Source organism: Sturnira hondurensis, unplaced genomic scaffold, assembly GCF_014824575.4.
Source record: "Sturnira hondurensis isolate 20B ecotype Veracruz unplaced genomic scaffold, ASM1482457v3 Scaffold0022566, whole genome shotgun sequence".
In the NCBI taxonomy this organism is placed as follows: Eukaryota; Metazoa; Chordata; class Mammalia; order Chiroptera; family Phyllostomidae; genus Sturnira; species Sturnira hondurensis.
In genome coordinates this window covers 6,259,568-6,275,536 of record NW_028095197.1, presented here as the reverse complement: position 1 = coordinate 6,275,536, position 15,969 = coordinate 6,259,568, and the positions used below count along the sequence as shown (strand labels likewise).

General features: G+C 54.5%; 1 protein-coding gene across 4 annotated transcripts in view; it reads left to right on the top strand.

Annotated features, from left to right (window-relative positions):
* The window catches only part of CNTFR (ciliary neurotrophic factor receptor), a 37,246-nt gene extending 31,595 nt beyond the window's left edge, over positions 1–5,651 (top strand). For 3 of the 4 annotated variants that reach the window (XM_037035922.1, XM_037035920.1, XM_037035921.1), the window contains 4 exons: positions 679–842; positions 4,202–4,382; positions 4,743–4,911; positions 5,003–5,651. In XM_037035922.1, coding sequence (XP_036891817.1) covers positions 679–842; positions 4,202–4,382; positions 4,743–4,911; position 5,003 — 515 coding nt within the window. In that variant the 3' untranslated portion in view covers positions 5,004–5,651. Of the gene's footprint in view, positions 1–678; positions 843–4,201; positions 4,383–4,742; positions 4,912–5,002 lie in introns of those variants that run through there. The other variant, XM_037035923.1, reaches the window with a different exon arrangement.
* Positions 5,652–15,969: the final 10,318 nt, after the last annotated feature.

Here is a 15,969-nt window from a genome sequence, read left to right as displayed (position 1 = left end):
GACTGGGACAGATACTGCGCTCCCCCCAATCCCCATCCCAGCCAGACCCTCTGCCTGCCCCTGCTCCGTCCCAGCCAGACCCACACTTGCCCGCCCCGTCCTATGCTGGGTCCCCAGGCAGACTCTTTCTGCATACACGGGGCCCTTACATGCTCCCGTCACAGCTCAGCCTACTTTAACCCAGGTGTCTGCAACACCTGTGGACTATCTCTTAACCTTGACCCATAGAGCAGCTTCAAACCCAACTCTTCCTAGGGAGTCCACGTCTCAGTTTGGAAATGGAAACGTTGAGGTGAACAATCAGCCTGGGGGAGTGTATGGTGCTGGTGCCCGAGGGGACGACCCAGGTGACCACGGGGTGATGGCAGAGGCATCACATAGGCTTGTGATGGGGATACTGCTCGTCACGGGGGTGGGGTTGTGATGGTGGAGTGAAATTTGGGATGTTGATCTCATGAGCTAGTGGCAGTGGCTGTAATGGCAGTCACTGGCAGTGACAGGAATGTGAGAGGTAAGAGTAATGAGATGGTTGTTAATGGTCGTCACCAGACGCGACAGCAGAGAAGAGGGATGGCGACCTCGGTGATGGTGACAGTTGGTGAGGCGAGATGGCAGACATGGTGACAAAGTGCCCTCCCCAGAGCTCAGTGTGGTAATGAAGCTGTGTCTCCCAAACAGTGAAGCCAGATCCTCCAGAAAACGTGGTGGCCCGGCCGGTGTCCAGCAATCCTCGCCGGCTAGAGGTGACGTGGCAGACCCCCTCCTCCTGGCCCGACCCCGAGTCCTTTCCTCTCAAGTTCTTTCTGCGCTACCGACCCCTCATCCTGGACCAGTGGCAGCATGTGAGTGGCCGACCCTGTCCCACCTGGACCCCAAGTGCCTGCAGCCCTGCCGCAGGGCCCCGGGGGAAACCTGTGTCCCCACTGCTGGCTGTTCTGGTGTGAAGCCTGCCGGCAGTCAGAGAGCCTTTCGGAGGGGAGTAGGCACCAGGCAGGCCTGGGAGGGTGGAGCTGAGGGGGGTGTCCTGATCTAAGGCCCTTGGGTGTTTGCAGTCACTCCCCTTTGATGGGAACACATCTGTCTTTGTGGCTCCCCAGGGTCTAGAGAGAAATGCTGGAAGGGAAGTGGCAGGCAGGGCAGCCTCACTTCTGTTTTCTTACGTCCGGCCCTCAGCCCGATCAGGCATCTCCCTCTTACACGTGGGCCCAGCCTCTACGCCTGTGCTAGACCCAAGGGCCAGAAGGGTCCCTGTCCTTAAGGACTCACAGATGGGCTGAAGGGGTTAGAATTAGGCAATGGAGTCGAGTCTGGTTCAGGGTGTAAGTGCAGGGCTCCAAAGTCAATTCTAGATTAGGGGTCAGCCTAAAGTTATATGTCAGAAGGTGGCCCAGGCTGGGAACTAAGCAGTGGACAGGGGGCAGTGGGGGGGTCAAGCTGTGGTCTGGGATGTTAATCAAGCTATGATAGCTCTGGGGAGCAGACAGGGGTTTGGGGCAAACTTGAGGTTCTCTGTCCTTGAGAGCCCTGGATCCATAGGGTTGTGGGTGCTCTGTGTGGCCCATGATGTCTGGGCTAGGACTGGAGCTGAGAGGGTGCTTCAAGAGGCAACCCAGGGTGGCACCTGGGGGGGTCAACCTGTCCTCTGACGGCATCTGTCAGGCTCCAGCTCCATCTCTTCATACCCCCCAACCCCAGCTAGCCTCTCAAGTGCATAATTCGATTCTAGGGCGCCTGTCCGGTTTGCAGGCCTGTCCCCCACAAAGGCTGCTCACACGCTCACATGTTCCCTGACAGAGTCCGGAGTCCCTCCCACCTGGCCAGCTGCCGGCGCCTAATGCATCGCTAATAACCAGGGTCTAGTTTCACAAGCCCCCCTCCCCCGCTAACGAGCTACAGGCAGCAGCCCTGCGCGCGTCGCGGCGCACACGCCTTGCAGTGGACCTGGCACACTGCCCACCACACACACAGGAACATGCACACACACACATGGTTCCCAGGAGGAACCATGCTCCATACATGCATGTGACTAACATGGCAAAGCCATGCACTGGCCTCTACCATGGGCAGAGCTGACCACCACCCTGAGGCGGGCAGAGCAAAGTATGTGGGGCTCTGCAGCAAGAATGTGCGTGGCCTGTGGCACGTGCTAGCCCTGTTCCATGTCTCATTGGCATTGCAATCGACCAGATTTATGGCTCTTTTGAACTTGAGTTTTGCTCTGAACAGATCTGCTCTCCCTGACTCTTCATCGTAAAGAAAGGCAGGTGTATAATTGGGGGCAAGGGGTGGGCTGTGGAGGGGAGAGCACAGAAAAATATCATTTGGATTTTCAGGAGGAAATGAGAGGAACAGGCCAGGAATGACATAAGAAGGGGCACCATGAGGCCTGGCAGGAGCTGTCTGCCCATGGACAAGGGGGAGGCGAATACTGGGACCCAGCTTGGGTTCTCCTTCGCAGTGTCTTTAGCTCTGGCACTAACTCAGCAGGGAGGCCTGGAGAGTGGCTGGAGGACTCAGAGGTGAGGCCTAAGCCAGAGACTAGGGAATTCCTGCCAGTTGAGGAGCCTTTCTCTCACGGTGGTGGATTAAGGTGTCCTGTCAAGGAAGGAGGACCCCAGGCCTAGAAGATGGGACTGCCAGAGTCCTGGGCTTCTGGTACATACTCCTAAATGTAGGGTGCCCTCCAGAAGCCCACCAAGGATGTGGTTGTTTTGATCTGCTCCTGTGGCTCTCTCCCTTTGGGGACAGACAGATGCGGATGTCTGGGAGACAATCAAAGTGGGGAATCTGGTGGTCAAATCCTGTTAAGAGGGAGAAGGAGCTGAAGGAGTTTGGGCTACTCAGCCAGAGGGAGCTTCAGGGAGTAAAAGGGGGCCGGGAATCAGAGGTGGAACTGGAGCTCAGCTCCAGGAGACAGGGCGGTCTATGGGCGGCCAATCTTCCAGACCTGAGAGTAGGACTTACTGAACCCAGGTCTGGGCCCAAAGTGGCTCTCACCCTGACCCTGACCTTTACCAGTGCTTTCGCCTCAGGGCCATAGACTCAGGAGGAATTGGAGGGGCTTCCCTCCCCAGGCAGACCCAGTCACGTGCACACAAATGCACACGCATACACATGCGTATATTCATAGCCTGTCAGGTCAGGTAGCCCAGTCCTCCGTTTTCTGGGGTGGGTTAAAGGGGATCAGAACAGGGACCAAAAAAGCCCTGAGGCCAGACGTGGCCCAGAGAAGCCCCCTCCTCCGCCACCCCCACTGGCTGCCCCTGTTTATGAGGCGGCTTAATGAGGCAGCGGGTGCTGCTGAGATGAACCAGAGCCCCGCCTGGGCCTGGGAGGGGCGCCGGACAGGCAGGCCAGCCTGGAGTTTGGGGGGAGACCAGCAGGGTAAGGCCTGCGGGGGTGGGGTGGCGATGCCTTCAGGAGGAAATTGAGCAGCTGTTCTGCTGTCCTGCCCCCCATCCCAGAAGCTGCCCCCCACCCCTTTCTGCCTCAGCAGAGCTATAACCACACAGGCCTTCTTGCAGAGAAGGCCCATTGGGGGCCAGGCTTGGAGGGGTGGGCACTGCGTACCTGGGAACCCAGGCTCTGAGCTGGGACTCCTGATAATAATTGAAGTCTGTTCAGTGCTTACCACATGCCTGAGTCCTCATCACACTCCCTTGAGATAGGTCATTAACACCACAGGACAGGTGAGGGCCTCAAGGGTTGTGGAAGTGTGATGGTCACTTAGCTAGTAGTGAGTGGAGCCTAGCTCCGGATCTGCGTTTGTAATGTTCCCTCTGAACTGCTTGTGGGTGGCCGAGGGCAGCACAATGCCATCCTCTCTCACTCTCTTACTCTTGTCACCTGCAGGCTGGGACCGAGGTCAGGTCTCAGGCTGGGGGTTTTGACAGAGCTGGGGTGGCAGCAGAGTCCAAACACTGAGCAAAGTTCTCCTCTTCTCCCCTAGGGGTGCTTCCCATTACCCTAAAGAGTTTCTTACTCTCCTTCAGGACCATCTCCCCTCCCTGGGGGATCTCTTCCCTAAGATGTCTTGACCTTCCTGCAGGAATGTTCTCAGAATTCCCTCACCCCCTGGGAAGTCCTCATTCCCCCCAGGAGTGTCTTCACTCTTCTCTCCCCAGAAGTGTTCTCACTTCCTCTGGGGATGCCTCACTCTCCTGACTCCCGGGGACCCCCCACCCCCGTGGTCTGGCTGTAGGTGGAGCTGTCTGATGGCACGACGCACACCATCACGGATGCCTACCCTGGCAAGGAGTACATCATCCAGGTGGCGGCCAAGGACAATGATATCGGGACATGGAGTGACTGGAGTGTAGCTGCCCACGCCACCCCCTGGACTGAGGAGCCAAGACACCTCACCACCGAGGCCCAGGCTCCAGGTGAGCCTGTTCCGCCCGCTGTGCTTTTGGTCAGCCCGCATTGTTGTCTGGCTTTGTCCTGCTCCCTGCAGCTCCTCTGGGGCCTTGGACCTTCTGCCCCAGGGGTCTCCTCACTCCGTGGCTACCGCTCTCCTATTTGTCTGGCCCCTCCTGTTCCTGGTCCTTGCTGTCTGGACATGCTTGGTAGAGGCCATTGGGTAGAGGGGTCATCTCTGAGCCTTGGGGGGACAGGATCTGCCGGATGGGGGTGGAGGCAGCGCTGGTCTAAAACCGGGAGCAGGAGCAGTGCTCCTCGTGAACCCCCAGGTCACAGGGGGACCCCAGCCCCGGCCCTGCCCTGAGTTCCCCCATGTTCCCCAGAGACCACGACCAGCACTACCAGCTCACTGGTCCCCCCGTCCACCACGAAGATCTGTGACCCCATGGAGCTGAGCAGCGGCGGTGGACCCTCAGCACCCTTCTCAGTCCGAGTCCCTGTCACTCTGGCCCTGGCCGCCGCTGCTGCCACTGCCAGCGGCTTCCTGATCTGGTGAGTCAAGTGAGGGTGGGCAGTGGGGGGGCCTGCGGGCACCCCCACCCCACCCTCATCCCTCACCCAGCACCCTGCCCTGTCTCCCCAGAGCCCGGCATCCTGCGAGGACGTGCCAGCGCACCTGCAGAGGAGCAGGAGGCCGGAGCCGAGCCCACAGACCCCGGTTTCTATTTTGCACACGGGCAGGAGGACCTTCTGCATTCTCTTCAGACACAATTTGTAGAGACCCCGGCAGGCCCGGGCCTGCCACCCCCTAGTTCTGCCACACCACACCGGCCCTCCACCCTCCCTAAGGAGAGGAGGACCATGCAGCTAACCCACCCACCAAAGACCACCCCATCCCCACCTGCCCCCTTGGGCTGGACCCTCCAATGCCAGCGACTCCCAGGAGCCCTTGGGGGGGCCTGAGGGGAGCCCCTCACATCCACAATTTTTCCTCCTGTCCCAGCCTCCTGTCTGTCCCAGGGTCTCTGTTGCCACCATCAGATTATAAGCTCCTGACACTGGGGGGACCCCAGCCATGCCCCTCCCCCCAGCACCCGTACTTTTCAGTCCTCACCTCTGCTCCTGTTTTGTATGACCCCCCCTTTCCCTGCTCCTACACCACAGTATTTAATGCCCTGTCAGTCCTTTCTAGTCTGACTCAATGGTAACTTGCTGTATTTGAAATTTTTATAGATGTATATACAGGTGTGGGGAGTGGGGGGGGTTCTCATTAAACGTCACCATTTCATGAGTCCTTGGAACAGACCTGCTTTGGGAGGGTGTCTCTCTTCCAAGGATCCCTCCTCTTTCAGGCCTGGAGGGGAAAGAAGTTACAATTGGAGAGAGACAACTCTCCATACAGGTCCGGGAGGTGGTTCAATGCTCAGGCTGCTGTGTCTGGGGGTGGGCTTCCTGCTTCTTGGGCAGGTAGGGCTCCCTGGAGGTCAGAGGCAGACCTGGGGGAATGAGGGGTCCAGTGAGGCAGGTACCACTTGGGGGTATCCAGTTAGTCCTGGAGGCTTCTGGACTCTGGCAGGACGGAAGCCTGTCTAGGGTTGTCTCTTGAGCCGCCTCCAGGAGTGCCCAGGTCTGGACTTGACCCACCTGGGCAGAGATGCAAGGAGGCAAGGAGGCCAGGCTTCATCCTGGGGCAAGGGGTGTGGCTGTCATCCCTGCCATCCAGGAGACAGTCCAGAGATTCTAGCAGATCAGGCTTGGAGCTCAGCCAGGCCACAGGGCTCAGAGCGCAGGGTATCCTGGGCCTGGTCAGGCAGGAGGCTGCCTGAAGGAGGCCACTTGGAATGTGACTAGGGATCGGGCCTGTGCTTCAGAACTGGAAATGTGGAGTCCAAGGTTTGGCCAAGGGTTAGGTTACAGTGAGGACTCTGTGAGCCAGGACGATGCAGCTTTGATGCTGCAGGATGCGCAGTCCCTCTCCTCACCCTTCCCCTCCCACACGGGAACTCCAGGGTCCCTTCGAGGTTCCCCTCAGAGGAGGGACCCCTGGCTGCCACGTGCCTGCTCAGGTCTAGTCCACCTTGTAGAAGCCACCTCACGGTGCACCCTTAGCTGAGAGTGCCTGAGGCTGGGACCAAGCTGATGGGTACCTCTGGCTGACCGTGGGGGAAAGTGTTAGATTGGGCCTTGCTTTGCGTGGCTGGAACAAGAAGAGAAGTAAAGTCAGGGCCATGGGCACACTGAGCTGGGCGCATACTCCCCACAGCAGGTACTGACACCACTCCACAAAGCCACTCATCCCATGTCCTTTTCCACAGGGTCCAAAAACCAACATCCCTTCCTGGTCTCACCAGGCTGGCCTGGGACCATGCTCTGGGGGGAGGACTGCCACCCTCAGCACTGGTGAGCTGGCCTGGGCAGGACTTGGGGCTGGCTCTCCTGTAGGTCAGGACTAGAGGAGAAGGGTGTTCCAGTGGGGAGACCCCACGGGGAGCAAAGGTCTGATATAGGGGCAGAAAGGCCTGTGGCTTTTCAAGCTGTGCAGCCCCAGCTATGGGAGCACATGGCTCCCTGTTCACAGGAAGAAGCTTCCGAGGTGGACATCCAATGAGTGGCCATGGACCGGCCTCTGTACCCTGGACTCCCGTTTCTGCCTGTCTGCTCCCTGCCAGTTGTGGCTCGGGCCTGAACAGGGACTACCAACTCTTGCCAAGGGCACTTGGCATTCCTGGAATGGGTCTGAGCCTCCCCCTTCCCTGTCCTTGAGGTAGAGGGGCTGAAGTTAGGGGGTCTCTGGCCCATGCTGCCTTCCTGCCTTGGTCAACCCTGACCCACCAGCCGCCCACCCAGGGCTTGGGCATCAGCAATCTGGCCTCCATTAGCAACATGGGAAAGCAATTATGTGGGGCCTGGGGAGGGGGAGGGGTGGGGGCCTGCTGGAGCCTTGGAAGCTGATGGAAAGGAAGACTGGGGCACCTCCCTGCCCCCAACCCCGAGAGAGAGACCCAGCCCCTTCCCAAGCCCCGAGGTGGCTGGAAGGACAGTGTCATGCCTCTAACCAGACTGGGTCTGGGCCCGAGTCTTTCTGCCTTGGGGGTCCTGGTCCTTGACCTCACAGAGGCTGCTCTGCTCGCTTTGGGGGGCATGACTGCTTTCTGCTGCTGCTTCTGAGTGCTGCCCCTCCACATCCATTATTTCCCATGATGGTTCTGGGGAGTTGGGGATAAGTATAGACATCATTTTTTGGAGCTAAGTCAGAATGGGGAGAATTAAAACACAGCTGAGGGGACTGCTAGGGGAGGGTTGGATCCCAGGCCCAACGCACACAGCAGCTTTGCCTCAGCTCACTAGTGTTCTTTGGTGCTCGGGGGATGGGGACCCCCTCTGTGCCCCATTCCCATAGCGCTACTTGTCTCTGCCCCTGCCCTCTTCTCACTGAATCCACCCCATCTCTGCCTCTGTCTCCCATTCCTCTCTGAATATGTCAGGGTCCATCCCTGTTTTTATGTTTCTCTCATGTCTCTGTCTCATCTCTCTCTGTCTTCAGCTCCTCTCTCTGCTGCCCTCGTTGTCTCTCCAGCCATCTCTGTATCTCCATCCCCGTCTGCCTCTGTCTCTTCTCTCCCTCTCTCAGTCTTCCCTTATTCTCCCTGTCCCGCTGTGTCCATCCCCATCTCAGAGTCTCTTCTCTCGGTGTATCTCCATCTCCATGCCTCTTCCCTGACTCTGTCATCTCTCCCTCCCTTTGCCTCCCTCCTTGCTGGTCCAGAACCCAGCCTGTGGCCGCTGCGCCTCGCTGACCTGAGCCAAGGGCTACCCTGGCTTCTGCTGCCCCCTCTCGGCCACCTGCCTGCCCTTCATTCCTGCCACTGGGCAGGCGGTTAGCTCCACGCACATTCCACATCTGCCTTCCAGCAGCCAGCCAGGAGAGAGGGAGGTGGCCGGGAAACACTAGGCAGGAATCCTTCCTGAGCAGCCTCCGGCCCTGAGAACACCCCGGAGCTAGTGAGCTCACTCACTCCCTGGGCTGGGACTCTGAGGAAGTTCATTCTCACATGGAGAGAGCAGAACGTTTGGCTCCAGTCCACAACTCTGCACCCTGCACCTGTGTGTCTTTATGTTTTGAAGCCCACATGTTCACTATGCCCACAGCCCCGAGCTACTGAACCTGACCCTCGGATAGTAGCACCTGTCTGGGGGTGCAGGGTTAAAGCTCTGGGGGCAAAAAGGGCTGGGGTGTAATCTTTACACCCTTCGCTCTCTGGAGAAGGGCAGAGTGGGGAAGGAGCTCTGATGAGGAGAATCTGATAGAGACAGTCAGAGGAGAGAGGCTGGAGGGGACCACATCCGACAGGGCCACTCTGTTGCGGAAGATGAATGTGAAGGTGAGTGGGCCTGAGAGGGCCTGTGTGCTGTTTACTCTGAAGGGAGGCCGGTCTGGGACATGCTGCTGAAGGGGTCGTGTTTGGGAGGGCCTGTCTGAGGGGTGGGCCAATCCAGAGGGGTCCGAAGGGTCCAGGCTGAGGAGAGACTACTCTGAAGGCACATGGTTTGACAAGAGAATCACCAACTAGTCCCAGCTTGCCTGGGTCTCTCTCAGTTTTAGCATTGAACACCTGGAGTCTTCAGAGACCCCTCAGCCCCAAGCAAACTGGGACAGTTGGTCATCCTACTGGAGAAGGCCTGGCCCAACAGCACCAGCCTGATGGGGGAGGCCACTCTGTGAGCAGAGCCAAGGGGGCCTGGTCTGACAATGCAAGTCTGAGGGAAGAGGCTGTGCAGGGGTAGAGGCTTCTTTGGGCAGGAATCGGGCCCAGAAGGGGGTGGATAGCTAGGGTCCTTCCAGAAGGGCAGGGGCTTAGGAAGTGGCCACCAGGGGGCAGGGCAAGCCCTTGGGAGAACCAGAGGCAAGGGCCCCAGAGGAGGAGCCAGACTGGTGCAACGTGTGCCTGCAGTAGTGTGTCGCACTGTGCTGGTTTGTGGTGGTGGTATGCAACTGTGTAAGTATGTTTTTGAGTGGCTAGGTGACCAGGGGCAGGTCTGTGATGGAGAGTATAACCTAATGAGGTCATGCCTGAGGTCACAAGTCATTACCTGTGGCTATATGGAAGAGAGCAGGAGCACCTTAGGGCACCAGGACAGGAGGGCAGTGCCACTGAGCTGTCAGAGAAGGTTCCCTGGGAAGGGCTGAGGTGGAGAGGTGAGACAGGATCCAGGGTTTCCTACCTGTGCCTGCCTCCAGACACAAGAGCTAAGTGCTTGGCTCATCCCAGGGACAGCCCCCAGGCCAGCCCACATCCCCAGGCCCTGCCTTCCCTCCTTCCCAGCTCCTCTCCTGCTCCCTTTAGCTGGCACTCCTACAGCCAAACACCACCCCTCCCTCCACTCTACCTCCATCCCCTATCATCGTTCCCCTACCTTCGTTCCCCTCTCTTCTACCTCCACACCTTGGTTCCCGCTGTGCCCCGCCCTGATGCTCTCCTGTGAATCATCTGAGGTCCCTCTGACGTCACCTTCATGAAACATTCCCTCCTTACTATGCACTGAACACCCACCATGTCCTGAGGCCTCATCTTGTGGGCCACTCTCACCCCTGGGACGTGAAAGGGCTGGGGACTGGGGGCTGCTAAGGTCTTACCTAGAGGAGGGTCTGAGGGAGAGGCATGGACCAGGCGAGGCCAGGGATCCTTGGGTGAGGGTAGCAAAGCGAAGCCAGCACAGAATCACGCCACCACCCCATTCTACCCCCCAACCCACTCACAAAATGAACAGAAGCCAAACAAAACAAAACAAAACAAAACAAAACAAAAATGCTGCTACAAACTCAAGTCACCCAAACAAGGAAATTCTTTTTCATAAACCTTAAAAATGTGACAGCCAAGGAAAGTAACAGAAGCTTCTGGTGCAGTGAGGGAGTGGTACATTTCCTCACCTCGTGCCCAAAAGTAGCGCCGAGAGAAGATGAGTCAACAAAACACCAAAAATTATCACTCTCATGTGAGGGGAATGGACTGTGTGGTGAATAAGTAGACTTAGGAAAAGTCTGGAAAAAAACTATTGTAAGTAGAAACCACTGTGTTCCTTCCTGAGACCCCGGGAGGGACAAGAAGACCTGACATGGCTTGGCATCTTTTAGCACATGGAGCTGGGCCGGGGGGGTGGGGGCTGGACAAGCCAAGCCTGCAGGGTGGGATGTGCCCCTCACCCCAGCTGGGGCAAGACAGCCAACAGGGCCCCAGAAAAGACACAGAACTCAGTTCCCCGCAAGCCACCCTCAGGCCACAGAAATGGTGGTGGGGATGTTGAAAGCAATAGCCAGCTTTCAAACCACAGCTCCTAGGGAAAGATAAACTGGGCCAGAGGATATGGGAAGGAGCTCAAGGACCTACATGTCAGAGCAAGAAGAGGTTTGCCAAAGTGAGCCATGTTAGACAGCGGTAAGAGGAGAGGAAAGGCCATGGCCTTTAGCCATACAAACCGCAGCCACAGTATGGGTGAGAAAGAGGAAAAGAGGGAAAGCGTGAAGGGAAGGAAGGAAGGAGGGGGAAAGAATTGGAGGGAGGGAGTGGGGAGAGAGGGAGGGTGGAAAAAGGAACAAGGAAGACTGAATGAAAGAAAAATAGATCTCCCTGGCTGGTGTGGCTCAGTGGACTGAGTGCTGGCTTGGGAACCACAAGGTCGCTGGCTTGATTCCAGTCAGGGCACATGCCTGGGTTGCAGGCCAGGTCCCCAGCAACCAATTCAGGTAACTCTCACACACTGATGTTTCTCTCCCTCTCTATCTCCCTCCCTTCTCCTCTCTCTAAAAATAAATAAAATATTTCTTTTAAAAACCAAAAAAAAAAAAAAAAGATGAAAAACCCAGTCTAGAAGAAAACTCACCAAAGGAATAAAAACAGATTCTTGGAAACTTCTTCCTGTTATAAAGGGCTTTAATGATACTATGAAATCAATAGAATAAGAATTCAAAGACAAGATGATAAAAGAGGATGAGATAAAAAGAGAGATTATAGAACCGTGGAAAAATAATAAAGGACAAAAACAATACCATTACAGATGTAATAAAGTAGAAAGAGCCAAAACACAGGTATGGCTGAACATCGAGGTAACGAATGTGGTGCAGGAAAGGTCTGTGGCACTGAAGGTAAATGTGATTAGCAGGATAACAGCATTAAAGCAACCAGAGTGAAGTTAATAGGACAAAGACAAGCCACCATAAGCATAATTACTGGCAACCCTAAAGTGGAGATTCCAAAAATGGAACGGAAAAAGGTATTAAGGTATGAAATACAGAAAAGCTTTCCCTGAAATGAAGAACTGAATAATCAGGTTGAAAGTGCATTCCACATACTAAAAAAAATTAATGCAGCGTAATTGGCATTAAGACAAACTGATTTAGTTAGCAGACTTTGAGGATAAAATAGGAATACTTTAAGAACCTAGGCATAAGAAGCAAGTCACATACCGGGGCAAATTCAGTCTGAGCTCAGATTTTCCCAAGGTAACATTCCACAAAGACAATGAAGAATATCTTTCTATGTATTTATTCATCTATTTCTTTTGGTTTAAGGCAAATCACTTTACCTCCTGAGCCTCAGATTTCTAATCTTCATTCTGGGGATAACGAGATGTACATTTAGAGGACATTTTTCAGATGGTGAAGTAATATGCTATCCCCTGTTGTGGTAGGCTAAATAATGGCCCCCAAATATGTCAACATCTTAATTCCCAGAACCTGTGAGTGTTAATTTAAAATGGCAAAGGGATCTTGCAGCTTGATTCAGTTAAGGGTCTCGACATGGGAAGATTAGCCTGAATTATCAGGCGATCCCAATGTAATCAGTCATCCTAATAGAAACGAAGCAGGAGGAGGTGATGGGTTGATGGAAGCAGGGACTGGAAGGTGGAGGAAGGGGTCAGCAAGCCAAGGCATACAGGCAGCTGCTAGAAGCCGAACAGGCAAGGAAATTGACTCTCAGCGCCGAGCCCCCAGGAGAAACCAGCCTTGCCTGCACTTGACTCTTGAGCCCAATGAAACTGATTTCAGATCTCTGACGTTCAGACTGTAAGAGGAGAAATCTGTCGTGTCTGAAGCCATTAAATGTAGGGTAACGTGTTAGAACAGCAATAGGAAACTAATATCACACCTCCCTATGCACTGTTGCTATTCCCTTGGCCCAAGGGGACCTCCCCATCCAGCTCTTTCATCCCAACTCCTACTTGTTCAATATCTGTTTCAAGTTTCCCTGGCATCACCTGCCTTCCACGGCCGCCCAGAGGCAGCGCATCCCCATCACAGCGCTCACCACTCTGTGTTACAGCTGCTTATGGGTAGGTCTCCTTCTGCCTGCCTACCCAGCCCAGCAGAGGACCCAGCTTGTTGACTAGTAAACGAGTAGATGAACAAGTGAGGGCCCAGTGAGCAGTTGAAATAACCATCACTCTCTTTCCTTGTTGTCAGGCTCTCTCCCTTCCCTATTCCTACCTGGCGCTCTCTCTCTCTCTCTCTCTCTCTCTCCCTCTCTCCAGCCTGTCCTCCTCATGTACACACTCCCCCAATCTCAGAAAACTGACCTGTGTCTTTACCTCTGACTTCTCTTTTCAGTCATCGGGCCAAAGCATCCGCTGCTGTGTGAGTCTGTCAGCAGGTTTACGTGTGTGTGTGTTACGGAGACCTGTGAATTTTGTGTGTGCATTTTCCTGGATTATGTAGTGAGTCTGAGACACGTGTATCTCTGTTTGGGTGTGTTTTCATGTGCATGCCTGTGTCTGTGGGTAGGCTTGTTGTTCGGGTGTACATGTGTCTTTGTATATATGCGTGTCTCTGCTTTGTGGCATATGTGTCTGTGTGGTTGTTTGTGTCTCTCTATATAGGGAATGATACATTTTGATTTCTGCCCCCAAGGGATCTGACTGCCTGAGGCAGGAGTTGGTGTGCTGGGATAACTTCCTGCCACGGCGTTCCCTTTCCTGTCTCGGGCAGGGGGCTGGGCCATTTTTCCTCCCTGTCCCTTGGGATGAGGCTCTCAGGCCCAAGGCAGAGTCAACCACAGACATATTCCTGACTCGGCCTCATAGAAGCCTAAGCTTTTTGAGGTGATTATGCTAAGGTGAGAGGACCCCCAAATGAAGAAAGGGTCTGTGTTTGCACGGACAGGTGAGACAGACAGACGCTCCCTACCCATGCCCTAGGAGTGGGAGCAGCGTGGGCTTGGGAAGGAAGGATCCTGGACACTGAACTCCCAATCTGGGCGTCTCGGCAGAGACCATGTGAATCACAGCCTAAAACACCCAGGACCTCTGCACGGCTGGGGAGGGTGGGGAGCCCGCAAAATGACCTTCCTACTGGCTGCAGGAGTTGGGACCTGGGAGAGGAATTACTCTTAGTTTTGTTTTGCTTTCCCAAGTTAACCATTTTTAAGTGTACAGTTCTACAGTATTAAATATATTCAATTGCTGTACAATATATACTTACTTAGCATCTATGTTTAGTTTTTATAAAATAGGGAAACATTACCAGTTTTGCTCACCTCGGCACACCCACCGCTGGGCTCAGTGTCACAGGAAAAACACTAGGGGTTGAGGGGACCACTGTGGAGAGGCAGAAGACACCTGCTGCCCCTGGGGGCCGAGCAGCGGAGGGATGGGAGGGAAAAGCAGGATGGTGAGGACTTTCCTCTGCTCTGTCCGTAGAGGGGCTGCAGAGGAGGTGGGGCCAGGCAGTCTGGGCTTTGAAAGCCAGAGGCTTCTTCCAAGCGTCGGGGGCCCCTGGTTGCTGGGGCCTCAGGGTCAGGTTTATGTTTGGGAACTTTTCTGGGGGCCATGAAGAGGAGGGTAAGGAGAGAAGAGAATGTGGAGCTCTTGTTGGCTGACTGCATGAGCAGGCCTGAGTGAGGTGCTCTGAATGAATGGCGTGGGAGGCCTGAGAGCAGTAGGAGAACTAGGGCCGGAGCAGGGAAAATGGTATTTTTCAAGCACCAAGTCACCAAGTCTTAATGAACATGGGGTGGGAAGGGGAGGGAGAGAGAAGAGACTTGTACAAGCCCTGTTGATTGAGAGATGGTAGGACCGTTTATTGATCTGGTTAGCACAGGAGATGGACAGGCTTTGACAATAACCATGGCTCAGACATCCAATCACTTGCCTACAGTCACAGAGCAAGTGAGGGGCGGACGATCTCAGAGGTAGACATATCAAAGGCAAGGCTTGTGGGACCTCTTGGTGGAAGGCATCTGGTCAGTAGTTAAAAGAATGGACACTGAGGCCAGACAAACCTGGGCTCCTGTTGACCTTGGACAAGTTGATTAATCTTGTTAGGTTTAGTTTCCTTAAGTGAAAACTGGGTAGACAGTCCCTAACTCATGGGGTTGTTGTAAGGATTTAATGAAATGTGTACATAAAGAAATTAGCACAGTGCCTGCCATGTTGTAGACACACCATAAATCTTAGGTCTTCTAATAACCATAGCAGTAGCAGGAGCAGCAGCAAAAACGAATACCAGTCTGGGACTTGGGAGGGAGGTCCGGGTTGGTGTTACAGAACTCTCAGCACAGAAGTGGGCACTGCAGCCCCAGTGCAGAGGAGATCACTTAAGGAGCAGAGAGAAGAGAATGGGTGCAGAGAGCATAGTCACCGAAGAAGCTGAGGAGGGACCAGAGAGGTGAGGGAGACAGACAGCGCGCTTCAGTTAGGGGCGATGCAGCAAATCTGGGCTTAAACCCAGACTGTATCATGGCTGCTATGGGCACGGTGGAAAAATGCCTTGATCGCCTCGAGCTCAGACTCCTTCATCTGTTCCATGGAGCTTTCTTACATGCAAGTGAGGGATATCTACAATGACGCAAAGCTCTGACAGAGCCTAGGCAGTTCATAAACAATAGTTGTTTTAGAAGGAGAAATAATGTTCCCAGAGAGGGTGAAAAACAAGGGAAGATAGAGTTTTACATATACTCACAAGATCAACAGCTTCAATGCTGCTAAGAAGTCAACAAATAAGGACTAACAAGTATTTATTGGATGTGACTACGGGGTGGAAGTGACCTTGTTGACCCAGCTGCAGGGACTGTGAGAGCAGAAGGTGGGGACAGTGGCTGAGGAGCAAAGAAAGCGAGGAATCTGAGCTGTGAAAGGAGGTGACTGTAAAAAAAGTCAAAAATAAAAAAAATTTAAATTTTTTTAAAAGATTAAAACAGCGGAATAAAAAGAAAGGAGGTGACCGCTTGGCAGGGCTGACGAGGAGTAAGTGAGTGGGTCCCAGTCAGGGACAGGCACAGCTTTGAGACAGGGAAATTGAAGCGCACGGCAAGTTTGCTTGTGCCAGATGTAGCTGCTTTGTGTCCACCTGCCCCCACCTGCCGAAGCCTGGCCGCAGCCCTGGGGCTCTTTGTTCTCCACACAAGGCCTTTCTGTCTAGGTAGATACCACGATGCAGCCCTAGAGCCCTGGGTCACCCAGGCACCTTTTCTCTCTGCCCTACTTTCCAGTGTGGCCTGGGCAAAGCTGAAATGGTTCATACCTCCTGCCAGGGCCTTAGTTTTCATCCCTGTCCCTTGCCTGCCTACATCTACACAGACCAGGGGAGATGGACAGTAGTAATAAAAAGAACTATCAATT